General features: G+C 44.2%; 3 protein-coding genes across 4 annotated transcripts; 2 read left to right on the top strand and 1 right to left on the bottom strand.

Moving 5' to 3' along the window:
* The first annotated feature begins 1,527 nt into the window (after positions 1–1,527).
* LOC115117243 (tripartite motif-containing protein 16-like) lies at positions 1,528–10,015 on the top strand. Of its 2 annotated transcripts, XM_065010690.1 has the most exons (6): positions 1,528–2,929; positions 4,635–4,730; positions 5,018–5,251; positions 6,760–6,931; positions 7,241–7,330; positions 7,581–10,015. In XM_065010690.1, the coding sequence occupies exons 1-6, from the start codon at positions 1,982–1,984 to the stop codon at positions 8,204–8,206; spliced, it is 2,166 nt and encodes a 721-aa protein (XP_064866762.1). In that variant the 5' UTR covers positions 1,528–1,981; the 3' UTR covers positions 8,207–10,015. The 2 variants fall into 2 exon arrangements, with proteins under 2 accessions (XP_064866762.1, XP_064866763.1); XM_065010691.1 differs by lacking the exon at positions 4,635–4,730.
* On the bottom strand, positions 9,797–11,685 carry amn (amnion associated transmembrane protein). The gene has a single exon (XM_029643991.2). It carries the CDS (start codon positions 11,633–11,635, stop codon positions 10,199–10,201), a length of 1,437 nt encoding a protein of 478 aa, XP_029499851.1. The 5' UTR covers positions 11,636–11,685; the 3' UTR covers positions 9,797–10,198.
* Positions 11,686–12,582: 897 nt separating this feature from the next.
* Positions 12,583–16,250, top strand: zgc:112148 (uncharacterized protein LOC550424 homolog). The gene is made up of 7 exons (XM_029643992.2): positions 12,583–12,686; positions 13,103–13,182; positions 13,402–13,546; positions 13,774–13,863; positions 15,192–15,317; positions 15,512–15,640; positions 15,851–16,250. The coding sequence occupies exons 1-7, from the start codon at positions 12,675–12,677 to the stop codon at positions 15,872–15,874; spliced, it is 606 nt and encodes a 201-aa protein (XP_029499852.1). The 5' UTR covers positions 12,583–12,674; the 3' UTR covers positions 15,875–16,250.
* The last annotated feature ends 46 nt before the right edge of the window (positions 16,251–16,296 follow it).

The raw sequence follows: 16,296 nt of genomic DNA, 5'->3' as shown, positions 1-16,296 counted from the left end.
TCCAAACACATTGTGTAGGACCATTTGTGTGATGGACCAGTCATTCCAAACACATAGTGATGGACCAGTCATTCCAAACACATTGTGATGGACCAGTCATTCCAAACACATTGTGATGGACCATTCCAGTCATTCCAAACACATAGTGATGGACCAGTCATTCCAAACACATAGTGATGGACCAGTCATTCCAAACACATTGTGATGGACCAGTCATTCAAACACATAGTGATGGACCAGTCAAACACATTGTGATGGACCAGTCATTCCAAACACATTGTGATGGACCAGTCATTCCAAACACATTGTGATGGACCAGTCATTCCAAACACATAGTGATGGACCAGTCATTCCAAACACATAGGACCAGTCATTCCAAACACATAGTGAGGACCAGTCATTCCAAACACATTGTGTAGGACCAGTCATTCCAAACACATAGTGTAGGACCAGTCATTCCAAACACATAGTGATGGACCAGTCATTCCAAACACATTGTGTAGGACCAGTCATTCCAAACACATAGTGATGGACCAGTCATTCCAAACACATTGTGTAGGACCAGTCATTCCAAACACATTGTGTAGGACCAGTCATTCCAAACACATTGTGTAGGACCAGTCATTCCAAACACATTGTGATGGACCAGTCATTCCAAACACATAGTGATGGACCAGTCATTCCAAACACATAGTGATGGACCAGTCATTCCAAACACATTGTGATGGACCAGTCATTCCAAACACATTGTGATGGACCAGTCATTCCAAACACATAGTGTAGGACCAGTCATTCCAAACACATAGTGATGGACCAGTCATTCCAAACACATTGTGATGGACCAGTCATTCCAAACACATAGTGATGGACCAGTCATTCCAAACACATTGTGATGGACCAGTCATTCCAAACACATTGTGATGGACCAGTCATTCCAAACACATTGTGATGGACCAGTCATTCCAAACACATTGTGATGGACCAGTCATTCCAAACACATTGTGATGGACCAGTCATTCCAAACACATTGTGATGGACCAGTCATTCCAAACACATTGTGATGGACCAGTCATTCCAAACACATCGTGATGACTCCTGAAAAGATCACTTTTCAGTGATGCAGGTTTCTCCAGGATGTTGACATTCCAGTTTTCACAGATTATATTGCAGAAGACAGTCATCCCAGCTGACCCAGATCATCTTTGTTGATACAACATGATTTTTTCTACGAAATGCTATTATTAGACAACAACTTTGGAGTTACCACATCTGGGATGTTCTATGAGGGAGTGTGGCTGTACAGTAATGATTTCATGTTTCATAATAATTTTGGGGTTGCTTATATTGTATTTGTCCTGTTAAAACAGAGATCTCCACATTCCTTGCCCTCAATACCCACTTCCCCCTTCTCTCCACTCAAACCAACTCCGCCTTCCCTGAACCCAACTGAATGAGGGAGGAGAGAGTGAGAAAAGGAGAGAAAGAGAGACAAGGGAGGAGTGTAACAAGAGGAGGCTCCTGCTGCTGCCGCTGACTCACACGGATAAAGTTATTAAGGCGCGGTCCTCAGTTCTGTTCTTTTCTTCTCACTACATTATCTTGAGTTAGGGAGCTGGACAGAGAGTTAGAGGGGAGACTTTCAGAGAGACAGTCTTAGGGTGTGAGAGTTAGGGCGAGAGACGGTGAGAGTGAAAGAAAGACAGAGAGCGAGAAAGTGTTTTTGAGAGAGATAGAGAGAGAGAAAGCGACTTACTGAGCGAGAGAATAGGAATTATAAGAGTAGTGAGGCCTGTATAGGATGTCATGATAGACTAAGATGTGAAGAAAGATCTGCACCATCTGCCTGTTCAGGCCCAGAGACCCAGACAGAGGCCCAGCAGTCTCACCCTGCAGCCTGAAGTAGAGAGGAGAGAGTGAGGGAGGTACTGTGTCTTGGCACACCAGCAACACACAGGACATCCACAAACCAGAGAAAGAGAACATGGAGACCCTCATCATCAAGAATGAAGAGAATACAGAAGAGAGTCATCCCACAACTGGAAGCAAAGATGTCACCACATCCATGAAAAACATGTGGGACCTGAACCTAAACCAGGAACAAGAGGACCCAACAACAACGCACGATAAACCAGGGGAGAACACCCAGCCTCAGAACCAGGAACAAGAGGACCCAACAACAACGCACGATAAACCAGGGGAGAACACCCAGCCTCAGAACCAGGAACAAGAGGACCCAACAACAACGCACGATAAACCAGGGGAGAACACCCAGCCTCAGAACCAGGAACAAGAGGACCCAACAACAACGCACGATAAACCAGGGGAGAACACCCAGCCTCAGAACCAGGAACAAGAGCACCCAACAACAACGCACGATAAACCAGGGGAGAACACCCAGCCTCAGAACCAGGAACAAGAGGACACAACAACAACGCACGATAAACCAGGGGAGAACACCCAGCCTCAGAACCAGGAACAAGAGGACCCAACAACAACGCACGATAAACCAGGGGAGAACACCCAGCCTCAGAACCAGGAACAAGAGGACCCAACAACAACGCACGATAAACCAGGGGAGAACACCCAGCCCCAGACAATCTCTAGCAGGTTTACTGTCACCCCAGAAGATGTGCTGTGTGACTCCTGCATTGAGATCCCGTGCCGGGCCCAGAAGTCCTGCCTCACCTGCCTGGTGTCGTACTGCGAGGCCCACCTCAGACCCCACCTGGAGAACCAGAGGTTCCAGAATCACCGGCTGGTGGAGCCCTTACAGGACATCGAGTGTCGCACCTGTGAGGAGCACCAGCTACCGCTTGAACTATACTGCCTGACGGACGGCTGCGGTGTGTGTGTGTGCTGCGAGTGTGAGGGACAGGGGCATCTGGGGCACAATACTGTACCTGTAGAGGAGGCTCGAAGACAGATCCAGGTATTGGTAACATTTATATTTTACCAGTGGAGGCTGGTAGAGGGGGAACTAGGGAGGACTGGATTCTTTGTAATGGCTGAGCCCGTCCTCCCCTTTCTCTCTCCACCAGCCTCCACTGATACATACAGACACACAACACACTTCCATTTCACAGACAGTGAGTGATAACTGTATGAGTGCTCCCTTTTCTCTGGCATGGACATGTTGTTTTGGGTGGTTCCATGAAAACACTGCCTTTTGCAGCCCTTTGATATTTTAAGTAGTAATTGTGCACCAATATCACATTTTAAAAGATTGTTATATTAAATGAAGTGTTCTTTAATATAGAACACATGGAGAATTCAATAAATCTTTAATATGAATATAATCTTGATTCCCCAGAAGGGGAATTCTCGCAAAAGTTGAATCACATGAATCTGTCCACGGCAGATTAATATGAAAAACTATTTGTTAAAGTGCCAAAATTAACCATTTTGACATGTCACTCCTTGCACCCGCTGTGACTTCTGGGAAGATTTGAACCCACTTAACCCCAACATTCAGCATCATTGTAAAGCCCTGGTTATGTTGATGACAAAGTTTTGTCTGGGGATGATTATTTATTTCATGTGATTAGTGATTCATTCACGTCGGCCCCTCATTTTAAGGCCAACACTGTTACGTGAACTGAACTCTCGATTTAATATGGTGAAACTATTCAAGAGGAAATGGTCTACCCGGTTACGTTCAACTCTGTTGCCTTATTTGGCACTCAGCAGTTGAAACAATAATAAAGGGTTTTCCCCGCCCCTGTTTCGGTACAAAGCTGAAGGATGGGCCTGGAGAAATAAAACCACTCTCAAATTCATAGACAGAGCTATGGATTAAAGGACTGACCATCAATGATATGAAAATTATAGTTTTAAACATGTTTTGAGGCTAAATAGTGTGTTTACATTTACTTTGTTTACAAACACTGCAGTAAAACAAGCTTATATATTGAACTAAGCTCATGAAACATTTATAAGTTATATTCTTCAAGAATCAATGGGTACATATAATTAATTTATATGTAAAGAAAATGGCTTCAGTAACTGCCGATTGCCCCTTTCATAGGTACTTCCTGTTGTCTTTTTTTAACCTCTTGAGATGGGAAAACTAGTTTTGTATTAAGTTATTTCTGACAGAATGTTAAAATTTGGTAAAACCAAACTTTTTCTTTTTTATACCAAGTTACACTTCTCAAAAGGCACCGGTTGTTGTGGTTTTGAAGTCCAAAACTCCCCCTTTTATTGTCAGTATTGTCTAGTGATCCAGGACACGATGTAGGGAGCATAGGATAGGGAGTCTCCAGGCAAATGAGTTTTTATGACATTTGTTTATCACAAGACTTCAGTACGTTTCTCTGTGATAAGAAACCTTCTGTGTGACATGTGATACGTACAGCCTGCCCATTGTTCTCGTCCAATAGGTTGCCCTCTCAAAGCTACTGTAGTAAATAAAGCAAATGCATTTCCCATGGGATATGCTGGTAACCTGGCACTGGTCCCATCACATGGTACTCTTTAAGAAACAGAGCCCTGTGTGTGTGTGTGTGTGTGTGTGTGTGTGTGTGTGTGTGTGTGTGTGTGTGTGTGTGTGTGTGTGTGTGTGTGTGTGTGTGTGTGTGTGTGTGTGTGTGTGTGTGTGTGTGTGTGTGTGCGTGTGTGTGTGTGATCGTCTATAGACAGAGCTGCAGAAGAAACAAGGGGAGATTATGAAGACCGTCTCAGTGGCAGAGAATTCCATTGGCAAGCTACAGAGCAACACTGCATCCATAGAGGTTTTTCACTACACCCGCATTACTTTGACCATTTCCTCTGATCTTAATGAACCTTAAACACACAGCTGATACAACTAAGCACCTCCTCCTCTCCTTTAAAAAAAGTATGTCACACATTCTCTCCATACATTCTTTCCCCACGTTCGCATATTGCTCATTTATCACTTAAAACATCGTCTCTGATCTTAATGAACCTCGAAACATACAGCTGATACACATTTACTAAGTACTTCTCCATTCCTCCGCTTTCTCTTTATCACATATTCTCTCCATCTTTCTCTCCCCAGAGCTCGGTGGCAGGGGTACATGCTGTGATGGAGCAGCAGTTCTATCTGCTGCAAGGGGCCGTAGAAGAGGCCCGGAGGAGGGCCACTGAGGTTCTGGAGGGGGAGCAGAGGCAGGCACTCAGCCAGGCCGAGGGCATCCAGGCCCACCTGGAGCAGAAGAGCCAAGAGCTGAAGAAGACCCTGGCCAGAGTGGAGAGACTCTTCAGGAACAAGAGGGATGTAGACTTCCTGCAGGTGAGAGACTGGGGCTCCGGGGTGAAACTTATCCTATGTACAGACCTTGGATATCCTCCAACCTTAACCATTAGTGGGAAAAATGCTGAACTGACCCAAGATCAGCGTCTAGGCTGGGGCAACTTTAGAGTGCACCAGAGAGGGTTGGGTTTAATTCAATTCCAATTCAGTAAATTCAGGAATTAAACTCAAATTTGTAGGAAAGCATTGAGGAAAATGAACTGACTGAATTGAAATTGAATTGACCCCAATCCCTGGTGAGTGTCACACATGAAATGAAACAGAACACATGCAGCTAGTGTTGCTGAAAAGCACAATATCAACCTGCTGCCTTCAAGTCTCCTGTGTCATGATACTGTCAGAGGTATTTTATTTTATTTTTTACATTCTATTGGTTGATGCTGCGTTGAATATTTATTGACAAGACATTTCAGCGTAAAATGTTGAATTCATTTGTAAAAAGTTTGAAAAACATAATTCCACTTTGATATTATGAGGTATTGTTTGTAGGCCAGTGACAAAACAAATGGAATTTAAATTCAGGCTGTAACACAACACAATGTGGAAAAAGCCAAGGTGTACTTTCTGAAGGAACTGTAGATGTATTTTATAGGTTGATGGTATATACTGCATCACACTGCAGTGTTTGGAAATGTATTTGTTTGACCTTTATTTAACTAGCAAGTCAGTTAAGAACAAATTCTTATTTTCAATGACCGCCTAGGAACAGTGGGATAACTGCCTTGTTCAGGGGCAGAACGGCAGATTTGTACCTTGTCAGCTCAGGGATTTGAACTTGCAACCTTTCGGTTACTAGACCAACACTCTAACCACTAGGCTACCCTGCCACCCCTGACTGCTCAGGATATCCTGAGAGGACTAATACCCTTTGCCTCAGCTTTCCCCTATGATCTGTTAAATATTGTCTCGGTCAGTAATTTTGACTCATCTCGGTCAGCGGTTTTGTAATGTTGACAGTGTCCACAGTGTGAGGGAAGTGACAGGTGGGAGGAGCTATAGGACAGGATCACTGTAATGACTGGAATGGAAGTTAGTGGTTTCCATATGTTTGATGTGTTTGATACTTTCCATTGATTCCATTCCAGCCATTAGAATTAGCCCGTCCTCATATAGCTCCTCCCACCAGCCTCCGCTGCTTACCATAGACACTTCATTTAGATTTTGAAAGGATTTGATAGGTATTAACAGTATAGCCAAGAACCTACCAAGTCTATTCAAGGGAAAGCAATACTACCATATTGCTTTAACCTATCTGAAATGTCTCGGGGGTAGAGGTTTGGGGTTATTTCTGGACGGAGTCCTATTGTGCATCCTAAATGGCACCCTAGTTTCCATATAGTGCACTACTTTATAGTACACTACTTTCATGCTGTGATGGAGCAGCAGTAGTGCACTATAAAGGGCATAGGGTGTCATTTGGGAAGCAGATATAGCTGTCTTAGTGGTGTGACAGTAGTGTGAGTGGCTCCTCCTGCTGGTGAATGTAGGAATACTCAGAGTGGAAGACGGGGGCTGTGGATGTCTGTCTGCCTGGGCTCTACATCGGCCTCACAGATCGCCTGGCCTCCTTCAGCTGCCTGCTCACTGAGTCCACCCAGGAACTGTGTGACCAGATCAAGGCTACCTACAGGGACAAACTGAAGGACATCTGCAGGACTGGTGATGAGTGTACACATTTTAACCAGGGCTGTGTTTATTAGGCACCAAACACAACAAAACTATAGAAGCCTGGAAAAACTGCTCATGTTCCTTTGTTTGTTTTTGTTGTTGACATATGCTGTTTCATGACATAATGAAAACGACCCAAGTTGTTAGTGTAAAAGAGAATATTCTCCCAATGACTTAGCTAAATAAAAGTTTAATAACGGTTGGATAAGTAACCATAGTCTTCCCAATGCATTGTATTATAGAGAGTTCTCTATGTATTACCTGGAGGATAACTTCTCTTTCTCCGACACTGACCTACAGAGAAACTGGGCATTACAACCATGGTCCATCCCAAGATGTCAAAGTCTTTTTCACTGCCTGAGCCTGAGATGCGAGACGACTTCCTCACGTGTAAGATGTCTTTTTTTTTATTGCATTAGCAACCATTTCCAATTTGATTTGCATAGCTAGTGCTCTTCACAATGAGCTAACCCTTTTGAGAAATAGCCTGACTTGGTGTAACCTTTCACATGTGTTAAAGCGACTGAGGTAGCCTTTGAATAAGTATGTGTGTGTTTGTATTGTCCTGTGCTGGCGACAAATCCATTTTCCCCTCCGACGATTAATAAAGTTTATTCAATTAAATGTGTCTACTTGGCAGATGCCAGCAGTCTGACCTTTGACCCAGACACTGTCCACAAGTTCCTGAGACTAACCGAAGACGACAGGAAGGTGACCAACACCACGCCCTGGCAGCACAGCTACCCAGACACGCCCGAACGCTTCGAGTACTGGCGCCAGGTGATGACCTCAGAGAGCCTCTACCTGGGCCGACACTACTTTGAGGCAGAGCTGAGTGGGGAGGGCGTGCACGTGGGACTCACCTACAAGAGCATCGACCGGAAAGGCGTGGAGAGAGGCAGCTGCATCACAGGAAATGACTTCTCGTGGAGCCTCGGAAGGGAGGGGCGGAGCTTTTCCACTTGGCATGCTGATATGGAGGCGGTCGTGGAAGCCACAAGTGTGTTCACGAGAATCGGCATCTACATCGACTTTGACTCAGGCTCATTAGCTTTCTATGGTGTGACTGACATCGCTATGACACTCCTCTACAGGTACAAGGCTGAGTACATGGAGCCCTTGTATCCTACTGTCTGGCTCTCAAAGAAGGACAGTGTGGTGTTATTGGTTGGTCCTAAGGACCCCCCACTAATGAAGAGCTCAACTCTGCCTGCCACCCCCATCACTCCCATGGCAACATCAGCTCCTGTCAGTCCAGAATCATAATACTTTGACTGCAGAAGTGTAGTTAGGTTAAAGAGGCGGACCAGTACACATTTCTGTTTCTCACAAATACAATAAAGTATCTATTCTATTCATAAGCAGTTGCCTTAAGTGTCTGATACTGTAGTTATTTAACAGGACCCAGCATCAAGTATCACAAGACAACAGACATGGACTTTACAGGGGGTGTCTGCACTCATCCAGGACCTATATACTAGGCGGTGTCTGCACTCATCCAGGACCTATATACTAGGCGGTGTCTGCACTCATCCAGGACCTCTATACTAGGCGGTGTCTGCACTCATCCAGGACCTCTATACTAGGCAGTGTCTGCACTCATCCAGGACCTATATACTAGGCGGTGTCTGCACTCATCCAGGACCTCTATACTAGGCGGTGTCTGCACTCATCCAGGACCTCTATACTAGGCGGTGTCTGCACTCATCCAGGACCTCTATACTAGGCGGTGTCTGCACTCATCCAGGACCTATATACTAGGCGGTGTCTGCACTCATCCAGGACCTCTATACTAGGCGGTGTCTGCACTCATCCAGGACCTATATACTAGGCGGTGTCTGCACTCATCCAGGACCTCTATACTAGGCGGTGTCAGAGGAAGGCCCAGTACATCACTGGGGAAAACCATCCTGCCATCCAGGACCTATATACCAGGCGGTGTCAGAGGAAGGCCCAGTACATCACTGGGGAAAACCATCCTGCCATCCAGGACCTATATACTAGGCGGTGTCAGAGGAAGGCCCAGTACATCACTGGGGAAAACCATCCTGCCATCCAGGACCTATATACCAGGCGGTGTCAGAGGAAGGCCCAGTACATCACTGGGGAAAACCATCCTGCCATCCAGGACCTATATACTAGGCGGTGTCAGAGGAAGGCCCAGTACATCACTGGGGAAAACCATCCTGCCATCCAGGACCTATATACCAGGCGGTGTCAGAGGAAGGCCCAGTACATCACTGGGGAAAACCATCCTGCCATCCAGGACCTATATACTAGGCGGTGTCAGAGGAAGGCCCAGTACATCACTGGGGAAAACCATCCTGCCATCCAGGACCTATATACTAGGTGGTGTCAGAGGAAGGCCCAAAAACTTCCCTAGATTCCAGTCACCCAACTCATAGACTGTTCTCTCTACTACCGCACGGCAAGCGGTACCAGAGCGCCAAGTCTAGGACCAAAAGGCTCCTTAACAGCTTCTTCCTCAAGCTATAAGACTGCTGAACAATTAATCAAATAGCCACCCAGACTTTGTTTTTACACTGCTGCTACTCACTGTTTATTATCTATGTACAAAATTACCTCGACTAACCTGTACCCCTGCACATTGACTTGGTACCGGTACCCCCTGTATATAGCCTTGTTATTGTTATGTAATTTTATTGTGTTACTTTTTATTTAACTTTAGTTTATTTTAGTAAATATTTTCTTAACTCTATTTCTTGAACTGCATTGTTGGTTAAGGGTTTGTAAGTAAGCATTTCACAGTAAGGTCTGGACCTGTTGTATTTGGCACATGTGACAAATATAATTTGATTTGATATAGAACAAACATGACACTGAGGGATTGAGTAATAACTTTTAACTGCCCTTTTTATTGGAACAGGTTAGCAAGTGACTGACTTGCTAACTACTGTGATTGGTCTTTCATATGCAAAAACATACTATGTTTATTTGACATTGTGCTGAGTACTAACTACCAAGATGAGTTAAAGGGCTGTCTTTCATTGTTGTGTCAATGGTCAATCTAATGTAAATCATATTAACAATGTGATAAAGCTTTTGTCAAATCTTTTTAGAATTGATTTACAAATATGAATTGCTTCACTTTTTAAAATACCTAATACTTAATATGAATTTAAGCATGAAACATATTATTTTTACATTTTAGATACATTTTAGATACATTACAAGACGTAAGAAATGATTCTCATAAGAATGTGCACAAAATATTTACAGATACCATGACACACAGTCTCAGGCAGAGAAATCGATTGAGGTCTCGTTCTCATCATACGCAGGATTAACAAAATGCACACCTGACGACGTCAGGGAGATAGAGTTGGCTGCTTCAGTCCCATAGATACCTGGTACTTCGGGCATCATGGTGGGCTTGTCGAAGATGGGGTTTTCAAAGCCGTGGTCCGTGAAGTCCCCTATCTCCTCCTGGCTTCTCCTTAAGCTGCTCAGAGAAGGGATGGAGATGGTGGGCATGGTGGGTGTTTTTATGACGCCTCTGCGGAAGAGGACAGCCAGGAGGGGAAGACCAACGACTACTATCAGGACGCCGAACACGGCTCCCACCACAACTCCTGCGTTGTCCCCTGCCCCGTCACCACTGGTGGCCCCAGAAGAGGCCTGGAACTCAGCCCCGGTTATGCCCAGGTTTGAGCCTTGGGCTTGGACGTCCTTCAATATGTCCCGAGCCAGGGCCTCTGCCACCGCACCAGACTCCCCATCCAGGAGCACGATCTGGATCTCAGCTGCAGCCGCACGTGGGATCACCCCGAGGAAATACTGAGATTTGAGCACCTTGGACATGCCTAGCTGAATGGACTGGTACGAGGGCAGACCAAGGAAGAGGTGCTGCAGTCGAATCCGATAAGACTCAAGGATGAAGCCTGAGGAATACTGGATGGTGACGATGGCGCTGCACACGTCGCAGCAGTGTCCTATGGGGTACAGTGGCTTCTTACAGCTCATAGAAGCGCATGTCACAGTGCCGCAGATCCTGTTGTGATTCGCAGAGTTCCCACAGTCACAGCCAGAGGCATCACTGCAGCCAGAAGCCCCGACGCTGGGGGATGAGGTTCCGTGGAACTGCAGCCGGCCAGAGTGTGAGCCCAGATAATGGGTGAACTCCGAGCTGCTGCTGAACTTCTTCCCCAGAACGGACACACTCTGGACAGGGACGCTGGGCTGGTTGGAGGTGGTGTCCACGCGGAACGAGGAGCCAGCGCGGAACAACACGTTGTCATACTGGCAGGGTACGCTCTCCTCGTGTACCGAGAACAGGAAGCGACCTTTCTCCAGGTCGTCTGAAGACTCTGCCGCCTGCCACAGCGCCGGGTCGAACCACTGCAGAGACTCTGCATCTTTGAACTGGGCGGTGATGCCGGCCCCGCAACCGGGGTCCCCTCCATTACTGACCGTGAAGCCGCCCCCCGAGGGAAGGATGAACTCTCCATCCACCGGTAGCCGGATCTCCTGGACAGAGTGGACCGTCTCCACATACACAGACACTTTCCTCTGAGCCGAGAACTGCACTATGTCGTTACCGCAGGGCACGGACCCTTTGTCCCAGTTGGTCTTGTTTTCATAGTTAGTGTCGGGTATCCACTGCTTGTACAGGGCGTCAGCTGCCCCGAACAGACAGAGACCGAGGAGAAGAAACACGGCTGGTGTTTTTGGCATCCTGAATGCTTGTGACAGAAGTGGATGAACTACGGGGTGACCTTTGTCTCTGGCAGTGTGACTGTCACATGAGGGAGTGAGTGCACAGGTTCCCAGATTATGAAGTTGATGAGCTCTGGTAGACTCATCTTTACCGGCTGGTCACCAGCTTGGTCAAAGATTAACTGCTGCTGCGGCCGCAGCAATAACACTAGAAAATAACAGTGTAGATGTCTCTATGAAAGAAAAGTGATTTGATTTAGGCCTACACCTTTTCATAGCCTTTATGCCTAAAAACTGTATGGTGAAAACTGTATAGTGTTAAAAAAAAATGCATCTACAGTAAAAGTAAAAGCCGCTATAGTGATGTTTCTTGTGACCAGCGGTGGAATTGATTTTTTTTTTTAAGTCATTGGGAACTCATCAATGTTAAATCTAAACATTATATTTAAAAAAAAAAGATTTGTCAAACTGTTCCCATATACTTCCTTGATTGCGACCAATAATTTAAGGCAGAGTTTACCAAACTCGGTCCTGGGGCCCCTCCTGTGTGCACATTTTGGTTTTTGCACTAGCACTACACAGCTGATTTAAAATAATCAACTCATCATCAAACGTTGATTAATTTAATCAGCATTGTAGTGCTAAGGCAAAAAACAAAATGTGCACACAGGACCGAGTTTGGGAAACCCTGGGCTGCGTTCAGTATGTTTTTACGTTCTCGAACGTTCAATTGAACAGAAACATTTCTGTACTGAACGACCAGTTTAAAAACAGGGAGGGGTTGTGTGTTGGGAAAAACTGTCCGCATGTCCACTGCCCTTTAAAAACGTCACTCATTGCTTCAAGCCACACCCACCAAATATATTTTTTCATTAATTAATTAATTAATTTATACAATTAGTGATATCACATTTCACATCACATTAGATTTTCAAATCTCTGGTTCAGATCTTTACAAAGTTGCAATCAGGCAACTTATTCTGCACCCATGAGTGGGGTCCTTCATACAAGCATGTTTGTTGTTTACCTACACGTCATCCGGAAGTGAGTGTCAAAGATGATGAGACTGGTGAGATCTCTTACTATTTTCAAACAAATAAGTTGTTTTATATCTTTAATTATTGATGACACTATGCCTGGTAACGCTTTACTGTTCAAGTTGCTCTCATGGCGTTTTTCTTAGCTAACTTTGTTTCCCTACTTCAGTGAGCCTTACTAGCTAACTGTTAGCTAGCTTGCTCACTTAACTTCACTTGTTCTTTTAGCTAGCTAGCTACGTTTTTATGCAGTTATTTGAATAGATAAACCTTTGTAATGTTTTAAACCGAACTATTTAGCTAGAATGCCCAAATTACCCCAGAACCATCTAATTGGTGTGTCACTCACTGCCATGTCAGGTAGCTGTAAGTTACAGTAGTAGCTATCTAAGTAGCGTTAGCCACCTCAAAATGAGCCTTGTTTGACAGCTCATTTCTTTCTTGGAAGGATTCACAGGAGGCAGATGCTCCACTCTTTGGTGACGACGATGATGATACCCCCACCAGACAGAAGAAATCAGAAATCAAGTGCGTTTTGGAAGTTGATTCACTAATTGATGAGGAGTAACAGAACAAACTGATATTTTCATTTCAACCCGTATCACCTATTCTGATCTACCAGAACAAGGGATGTTGTTTTGCTGTATCTCTCTCTCTCTCGTATGTGTGTATGTATATATATATATATCACACATATACACACACACACACACACGTGTGTGTGATCAAAACCTGCTCTTGTTTTAGGCATCCCCTGGCCACGTTCTTCCATCTCTTCTTCCGCACCAGTGCCATCTTAGTCTACCTACTGTGTGAAATCCTGAGCAGTAGTTTCATCGTCTGTATGGTCACCATCATCCTCCTCCTTTCATGTGACTTCTGGACAGTCAAGGTGGGTGGGTTGTCATAGTTTGATGTGGTATGACTTTACCCTTTTCACACTATCGTGTTGGCCTGGATATTTTCTTTTCACGTTGCCCTTTCCCACATGTTTCCAGCGATTGTTGGATGTGTAACCAGGCCAGGCTAGCACAGATTGACAGAGTAGTGTGAAAAGGGTCAAAGTTGCTTTTGTTTTATAGGTCCAGTTGGTGAGTGATCCCATTGTTTCTTTCTCAGAATGTGTCTGGCAGGTTGATGGTGGGCCTCAGGTGGTGGAACCAGGTGGATGAGGATGGACAGAGCCACTGGGTGTTTGAGTCCAGACCAGTACGGTTGCAGTATAGTCCATGACTGTATTTGTATTTATTACGGCTCCCCATTAGCTGCTGCCAATGCAGCTGCTATTCTGCCTGTGGTCCAAACACATTAAGGCACTTACATATAAAACAAAAGATAAAACAGTACATCATATAACCACTACATATCTACAATACAAAATGTATAATACCATATTACAATATACGTGTGTGTTAGTACTTGTATACGTGTGTCTGTACATTTGTGTGTCTTTTCACAGTTCCATAAGGTGTATTTTTATCTATTTAAAAAAAAAAAGTCTGATTCTACTGCTTGCATAAGTTACCTGATGTGGAATAGAGTTCCATGTAATCATGGCTCTATGTAGTACTGTGCGCCTCCCATAGTCTGTTCTGGACTTGGGGATTGTGAAGAGACCTCTGGTGGCATGTCTTGTGGGGTATCCATAGGTGTCTGAGCTGTGTGCTAGTAGTTTAAACAGAAAGATCGGCACATTCAGTTTGTCAACACTTCTTACAACAACAAGTAGTGATGAAGTCAATCTCTCACGCACTTTGAGCCATGAGATTTACATGCATGTCATTAATGTTAGCTCCCCGTGTACATCCAAGGGCCAGGAATGCTGCCCTGTTCTGAGCCAATTGTAATTTTCCAAAGTCCCTCTTTGTGGCACCTGACTACACTATTGAACAGTAGTCCAGGTGTGACAAACTAAGGCCTGTAGGAGCTGACTTGTTGATAGTGTTGTTAAGAAGGCAGAACAGCACTTTATTATGGACAGACTTCTCCCCATCTTAGCTACTGATGTATCAATATGTTTTGACCATGACAGTGTTGTGTTAGACAAGTAACTCTTTATCCACAATGTAGCAGGGGGTGTAAAGCCATTACACGTTTGTTTTTCCAGCAGCCGACTATGATCAATAATGTCAAAAGCCGCACTGAAGTCTAACAAAACAGCCCCCACAATCTTTTTATCAATTTCTCTCAGACAATTTGTTTACTGTAAAATAGCATTGTATCTGGTCAAGAAGGTTATTAAGGGTTGGTAACAGGCTGAGTGGAGTTGTAGTTGTGCCTGTCTATTAGTTTAGTTTAGTTTTCATTTATTTATTCGCACCCACAAAATACAAGTGAAAGACAATCAGTGCCGATAAACAACAAGGTGGGTTTGGAAATCCAAGAGGGCTTATATGAAAATTGCACCCCAAAAAAACGGTATATAGAAAATCAGACTGTTCAATCAATTAAACAAAGCAAAGAGTCTACGACTGAAAGAATTGCAACAACTAAGACTTCTGTAGACACGTGCTTTATTTTCCCAACTCTCTCTGTAGGCAACCAGTAGAAACGTTCCAACCAACTCTGAATCACAGATCTTCTGGCTGGGTCTGGTTGTGTGTCCAGTCCTCTGGGTCATCTTTGTGTTCAGTACTCTCTTCTCCTTCAAGTTTAAGTGGCTGGTGGGTTCAGTACCTTTCCTTTCTCCATTTGAATTTAGACATCTCTAATTTCCCACCCGATAATGAATATGTCAAACCTAGTATGAACCTAGCTATATGATTTAACATAAACAGATACATGCATTGTTTTGGGTTCTCAAAGAAACATAAATAATCACAACGCATTGCATTTTTTATGTCATGTCCCCTTGCAGGCAGTGGTGATCATGGGTGTGGCATTGCAGTGGGCCAACCTGTATGGATATGTGCGATGCAAAGTAGGCGGGAAGACCAACTTGAGGAGCATGGCAACCAACTACCTTGGCAGCCAGTTCTTCAAACGGGTATATAGTACTTATTTAAAAACGGATCATATTAGACATTTCAGCTCATAGGTAGCAATTCGGAGGATAATAAACACCAACTTATTTTTAATTTCGACTACAATTGTATTTCCCATTTGAGATCGGGTTCAGTTGCAACATGGACTACTTTTGTCTGTGATAATATATATTTCTGCCATCTAAACATTCATGTTTGTTTTCTTTATATAGGCAATGGCCAAACAGGGACCCTAGAGGTGGATGTGCAGAGAGAAGAAACATTAGCATTTCTGCTAATGTAATATTTTATGTTATCAAGAGGATCTTGCCTTGCTTTAAATGAGGCATAGGCTACTGTTATTTTTCTTAATTCCTGTTGAACAGGTGGAAGGCATCTCTCTATTCTGAGGGCACGGGGTTGTTTCCCACAGAGTCCTACAAACGATGTAGTATAAAACTAAGAGACTACTAGGCTTCTTTGTATGTTTGTTTCATTTGTTTTCCTGCTAAATATTCAAATACAACCTTGTTAATGATTGATAACTGCTGATTGTAATATAAGACATTTGTAAATATTATATTTACATAAAATGTCTGGGTGAATGAATAAAAACAAAAGTGTGAGAGTCAAGTGAGTTGTAATAATATCATGCAAAAAAATGTCCACACTAAATGCA

Source organism: Oncorhynchus nerka, linkage group LG26, assembly GCF_034236695.1.
Source record: "Oncorhynchus nerka isolate Pitt River linkage group LG26, Oner_Uvic_2.0, whole genome shotgun sequence".
Lineage (NCBI taxonomy): Eukaryota > Metazoa > Chordata > Actinopteri > Salmoniformes > Salmonidae > Oncorhynchus > Oncorhynchus nerka.
The sequence above is the reverse complement of the archived record's forward strand: the minus strand, read 5'-3'. Positions and strand labels throughout refer to the sequence as shown.